This window comes from Colobus angolensis, unplaced genomic scaffold (assembly GCF_000951035.1).
Source record: "Colobus angolensis palliatus isolate OR3802 unplaced genomic scaffold, Cang.pa_1.0 Scaffold92, whole genome shotgun sequence".
Taxonomy (NCBI): Eukaryota; Metazoa; Chordata; class Mammalia; order Primates; family Cercopithecidae; genus Colobus; species Colobus angolensis.
In genome coordinates, this window is record NW_012123154.1 from 278,586 (window position 1) to 284,844 (window position 6,259).

General features: G+C 46.0%; 1 protein-coding gene across 2 annotated transcripts in view; it reads left to right on the forward strand.

Annotated features, from left to right (window-relative positions):
- The window catches only part of TMC5 (transmembrane channel-like 5), a 98,818-nt gene that overhangs the window by 40,292 nt on the left and 52,267 nt on the right, over window positions 1-6,259 (forward strand). For both annotated transcript variants that reach the window (XM_011931857.1, XM_011931856.1), the window contains exon 5: window positions 381-470. In XM_011931857.1, coding sequence (XP_011787247.1) covers window positions 381-470 — 90 coding nt within the window. The remainder of the gene's footprint in view (window positions 1-380; window positions 471-6,259) is intronic.

Below are 6,259 nucleotides of genomic sequence, written 5' to 3' on the forward strand. Positions count from 1 at the left end.
CATATATTTTATATATATATATATATTTTTTTAGAGACAGGGTCTCATTATGTTGCCCAGGATGGTCTTGAACTTTTGGGCTCAAGTAATCCTCTCACCTTGGCTTCCCAAAGCACTGGGATTACAGGCGTGAGCTATCTCGCCTTGCCAACAATTATTTTTTACTATGGCTTAGTCAAATGAAAAACCATTGATCCAGACTGAAGTTTTGTCCTGTTTTCCACCCAAGTTCTTAATCGGTAGTCTGTTAGAACCTCAAAGATAAGGTCTCAGTCTCATTAGCCGTTATGAACCATTATTAGCACATCATAACTATTGCATGCCAGGAATGTCTAGTGTGGTGAGACTAATCGGCAATGTCTCCTTCCTCTCCCCTCCAGTGAACCCTGCTTATGTAGGTGAAAGTGGTCCTGTCCATGCTTATGGAAACCCACCATTGTCTGAATATGACTGGCACAAGTCACCCCAAGGTCAGTGATATGGTTTGGCTCTGTGTCTCCACCCAAGTCTCATTTCAAATTGTAATCCCCATGTGTCAGAGGACAGACCTGGTGGGAGGTGATTGGATCATGGGGATGGTTTCCCCCATGCTGTTCTCATGATAGTGAGGGAGCTCCCTTGAGATCTGATGGTTTAAAAGTGACAGCTTCGCCTGCACCCGCTCTCTCTCCTGTCCCCATGTAAGACGTGCCTTGTTTCCCCTTTGCCTTCCACCATGTTTGTAAGTTTCCTGCGAAATGCCCCCAGTCATGCAGCCCCCAGTTGTGAGGAACTGTAAGACAATTAAACCTCTTTTGTCTATAAATTACCCAGTCTCAGGCAGTATTTTTATAGCAGTGTGAAAACAGACGAATATAGTAAGACTTAAAAGACAGTGACCAAAAAGTCAACCCTGGAGAAGGAACGTGTCCAAGACAATCCAGCCATTGCCATTTTCTCTTGGCCTCTGGTGTGGTTGCTAATGCAGAACCTACTTAATATATAATTATGAAGTTTTATTTTAGATGTATAGTTTGTTGTCTTCTGGGGATCAGGGTGTCTTCATTAAGAATCTTCTGGTTGCAAGTGACAGAAACCCAATTCAAACAGGCATTAGCCCAAGGGGAATTCACTGGCTCATGTGGTAGAAGCATATGGGGGAAACTTAAATACTTGAAAGTAGTGCTATTAATACCTCCCAGCACCTAGTACAGTGCCTGGCACATAGTAGGTATTTTAGGGATATTTGTTAGATTAACTTGTTGAATGAGTACAGAAATCAGGACCTCAGTCTGACGTCAGGGAACTCAGTGTTACCTGGACTCTGGTTTCCCATTCATTTCACATCTACGTAAAACTTGCTTTTCAGTTCTATATGTATAGGTGTGTTTTGGATCCTCAGCTCCTGGTCCTCAGCTCCTCTTTAAATTAGACCTCATTCATCTCCATCAGAGTTAGGACTTGTCCACAGGCCAAAGAACATGGCCAGTAGCAGGCCCACGTGAGCCCTCTGCTTAGCCACCTCATTAGGAAGTCTTGCTTCCTCCCTGGGTCCATCTCTAATGCGGGGGAGGGACTCTGGCCAGTCTAACTGGAGCACATGCCCACACTCGGACCAATCATTTTTACCATAGGGGACAAGACTGAGTCATCTGTCTATCCTGTGGCTAATGTCTGTGTTGGTGGGGACAAGATGCATTGATCAAAATTTTTCTGAATATTCATATAATTAGTATGATGATGGAGTGTGGAAGCAATCAGACTGAGGAAAGATAGAAGGCGCTGCAATCAGTTAGGAAGCTCTCTAAGGATCACTGTGTGCGGTGATGAAGGTTGAATCAGAGGCAGAGACTGAAAAACAAAAAGAAAGCAACAAGCCAGGCACGGGGGTTATCCCTGTAATCCCAACATTTTGGAAGACTGAGGCAGGAGGATTGCTTGAGCCTGGGAGGTTGAGGCTGCAGTGAGCTGTGATCACGCCATTGCAGTCTAGCCTAGGTGACAGAGCGAGACCCTGTCTCAAAAACAAACAAACAAAAACAAAAAAGGAAGCAACAGAGGAGAGAGACAAGGGAATGCTGGGGCCACAAGTCAAATCTATGAGCAACAAGGAATAAATTAATGAGGTCCTCTATATAATGATGCATGTGGAGAGAAGCCACTTAGAACTCTTACCTTTCAACCCCATCGCCTGTAAGATAACCGTTAGCCTCATCCTTCAAGAGATGTATGCCTTTTCACAGAGGGTTAGATATTGCTACTTGGAAGGGAAAACCATTGGTATATAAATGATCACACTCTCTATTTGGTCCCCACTGGGGCAGAGAATGCTTTAATTACCAGGGAGAAGACATACCTTTAAATGGCCGGGCGTGGTGGCTCACGCCTGTAATCCCAGCACTTTGGGAGGCCGAAGTGGGTGGATCACGAGGTCAGGAGATCAAGACCATCCTGGCTAACACAGTGAAACCCTGTCTCTACTAAAAATACAAAAAATTAGCTGAGCGTGGTGGTGGGTGCCTGTAATCCCAGCTACTCAAGAGGCTGAGGCAGGACAATCACTTGAACCCTGGAGGCGGAAGTTGCAGTGAGCCGAGATCGCGCCACTGCACTCCAGCTTGGGCGACTGAGCGAGACTCCGTTTCAAAAAAAAAAGGAAATACCTTTAAACTTCATGACTACTCTGTCCAGCCACCATGAGGTTTGGAGACTGTATAGAAAAAAACACACTCAAAGTGTTTTTTCTGTTCTCTCATTCAACAGCCATCAACACAGAAGGCTTCTGTGAACAAATAGGTGAGGGTTTCTCCCCACACACCAAGAAAGCAAACCCCACACACCAAGAAAGTGATCAGTTTTACAGCAGACATTGCTGGGTGTCCTCCAATTCAATTCTGACACTATCTACCTGGAGATAGTGTCAGATCCCATAGGACAAAACGCAGTCCCCAAGACCATATACCTCCTTCAGACACCAATCACAAGTCCAGGCTGCTGGAACTTTTTCTTCTTTCTATTATTATTATTATTTTTTTTTTTTTTAGAATCTCACTCTGTTACTCAGGCTGGAGTTCAGTGGCGCCATCTCAGCTCGCTGCAACATCTGCCTCCCAGGTTCAAGTGATTCTTGTGCCTCAGCCTCCTGAGTAGCTGGCATTACAGGCCTGCGCCACCACGCCCAGCTCATTTTTGTATTTTTAGTAGAGATGGGGTTTCGGCATTTTGGCTAGGCTGGTCTCAAACTCCTGACCTCAACTGATCCACCCACCTCAGCTCCCTGAAGTGCTGGGATTACAAGTGTGAGCCACGGCGCCCAGCCCCAGAACTTCTGACCAACCAGCTTCGAGTTGGGGTTCCTACAACCTCTTCCTTGGGTTTGGTTAATTTGCTGGAGCAGCTCACAGTACTCTGGGAAACTTATGCTTACTGGCTTATTACAAAGAATATTACAAGGGACATGGATGAAGAGATGCCTAGGGTAAGGTATAGGGGAAGGGGCACAGAGCTTCCCTGCCCTCCCTGGGTGAGCCACGCTCCAGGAACCTCCCCGTGTTCAGCTATCAGAAAGCTCCCTGAACCCAGTCCTCTTGGGCCTTTTATGGGGAGGCTTCATTACATAGACATGATTGACAACCATGTAGAAATACGACTGGACGGCCGGGCATGGTGGCTCACACCTGCAATCCCAGCACTTTGGGTGGCCGAGGCAGGCAGATCACCTAAGGTCACGAGTTCCAGACCAACCTGGCCAATATGGTGAAACCCTGTCTATACTAAAAATATAAAAATTAGCTGGGCATGGTGGCACGCACCTGTAGTCCCAGTTACTTGGGAGGCTGAGGCAGGGGAATCGCTTGAACTCAGGAGGCAGAGATTGCAGTGAGCCAAGATCTTGCCATGGCACTCCATCCTGGGTGACAGATCAAGACTCTTCCTCAAAAAGATCAAAAGGTGTATGATCTCGTACTAATAGACGGGTTGGGGAATCCCAGCAAGGCCTGTCTGTTCAGATGCTTCTTGGGCTCTCTGTGCCACGTTCCTTCCTCCAGGGTTTGGGGCAGGACCCCTTCTGAAATGAGGGAGAATTCATTTATGGCCAACTCCAAGACAGAAAGGTGAGGGAAGACTGGAGTCCTGCCTTGAGGAGAAAAAAGAGCAAGTGAAAAGAGGCAGGAGGTCAGAGAGAGAAATTCTGTTTTTTGAGGCTTAAATTTCTAACATGATAATAAGGGCTATGGGAGTTATGAGCCAGAAACCATCGGTGGGAAAAAAATAAAATATATACATATATATATAGATCATAATATCACAGGAACCCTGGTAGAAGAGGAGTCCCCAAAAGGCAGAGAGTAGTAAAGAAGTAGAGGACCAAAAGATGAACCTGGCTGTCTTCATCATTTTGCTTTGAGTTGAATCTGATTCACAAACCACATACAATTAAATCATAGCCCAGGCTGGGCGCAGTGGCTCACACCTGTAATCCCAGGACTTTTGGAGGCTGAAGCAGGTGGATCACTTGAGTTCAGAGGTTTAAGACCAGCCTGAGCAACATGGTGAAACCCCATGTCTATGAAAAATAGAAAATTTGGCCAAGTATGGTAGCTCATGCCTGTAATCCCAGCACTTTGGGAGGCCTAGGTGGGTGGATCACTTATGTTCAGGAGTTTGAGACCAGCCTGGCCAACATGGTAAAACTCTGTCTCTGCTAAAAATACAAAAGTTAGCTGGGCATGGTAGTGCATGCTTGTAATCCCAACTACTCAGGAGGCTCAGGCTGGAGAATCACTTGAACCCGGGAGGCGGAGGTTGTCGTGAGCTGAGATCACGCCACTGCACTCCAGTCTGGGCAACAGAATGAGACTCTGACTCAAAAAAAAAGAAAAGAAAAGAAAAGAAAAGAAAAATTAGCCAGGCCTGGTGGCGTGCACCTGCACTGCCAGCTACTCTGGAGGCTGACGTGGGAAGATCCCTTGGGCCCAGGAGGCAGACACTGCGATGAGCCAAGATCACCCTACTGCACTCCAGCCTAGAGGACAGAGTGAGAACTTGCCTAAAAAGAAAGAAAGAAAAACAAAAGAGAGCCTGATAAAGTGTAGCTTTGATGAATTAATTATGCTGTGTCCCTAGGAAGCGCCCACCACATAGTGTGCATGCTTAAATATTCATTCATTAATGAATGAATTTTTTGAGATGGAATCTCACTATGTTGCCCAGACTGTTCTCAAACTCCTGGGCTCAAGCAATCCTCCCTCCTCAGCCTCCCAAGTAGCTGGGAATACAGGTGTGAGCCACCACCTCAGTTGGCAAAAATGAATGAATGATACACCAGCATGTTTTCTGTTGTTGTTTTTGAGATGGAGTTTCACTTTGTCCCCCAGGCTGGAGTATAGTGGAGTGACCTCGGCTCACTGCAACCTCCACCTCCTGAGTTCAAGTGATTCTCCAGCCTCAGCCTCCCGAGCAGTTGGGATTACAGGCACCTGCCACCACGCCTGGCTAATTTTTGTATTTTCAGTAGACAGAGTTTCACCATGTTGGCCAGGCTGGTCTTGAACTGCTGGCCTCAAGTGATCTGCCCACCACGGCCTCCCAAAGTGCTGTGATTAGAGGCATAAACTACTGCACCTGGCAAGAATGAATGAACGATATACCAGCCTCTTGGTACAGGAAGGGGCCAGAGTAAAATGATTAAGTGTTCTGCTTTGGGTTCAGACCTATCTGGATTTGACCCCAGCTCTACTGCTTGCTAGTTTTGTGACGCACAAATTATTTCATGGAGCATCAGTTTTCTTAGCTATAAAATGGAGTTGATTTTAATACTTACTTCATAGCGTAAATGTTGTGCTCTATTTAAAGTACTTGGCCTGCAGTAATGGCAGGTATCATTACTGTTAATTATCACTGTTGGGAGGAGTACATGGGTTCTAGTTCAATTTTAACATTTAATGAAAGTGTGATGAGGAGGAGCAGTGTCCGTTCAGCACTCTGCACCTCCATTTCTCCAATTGTTAAGTAAACAACTAGGCCTCGGTGATTTGAAATTAGGTCTGTTGGATAGGAATCGTGTTTATGTGCCTGGCACTGAAACAGAAAGGTGGCTTAGCAATAAAGGGGTTTATTTTTCTCATGTACCGAGAAGTGTGGGCTAGGTGCGATGGTTCACACCTGTAATCCCAGCACTTTGGGAAGCAAAGGTGGGAGAATTGCTTGAAACCAGGGGTTCGAGACCAGCCTGGACAACAAAGCAAGACTCTGTGGCTTAAAAAAAAAAAAAAAAAAA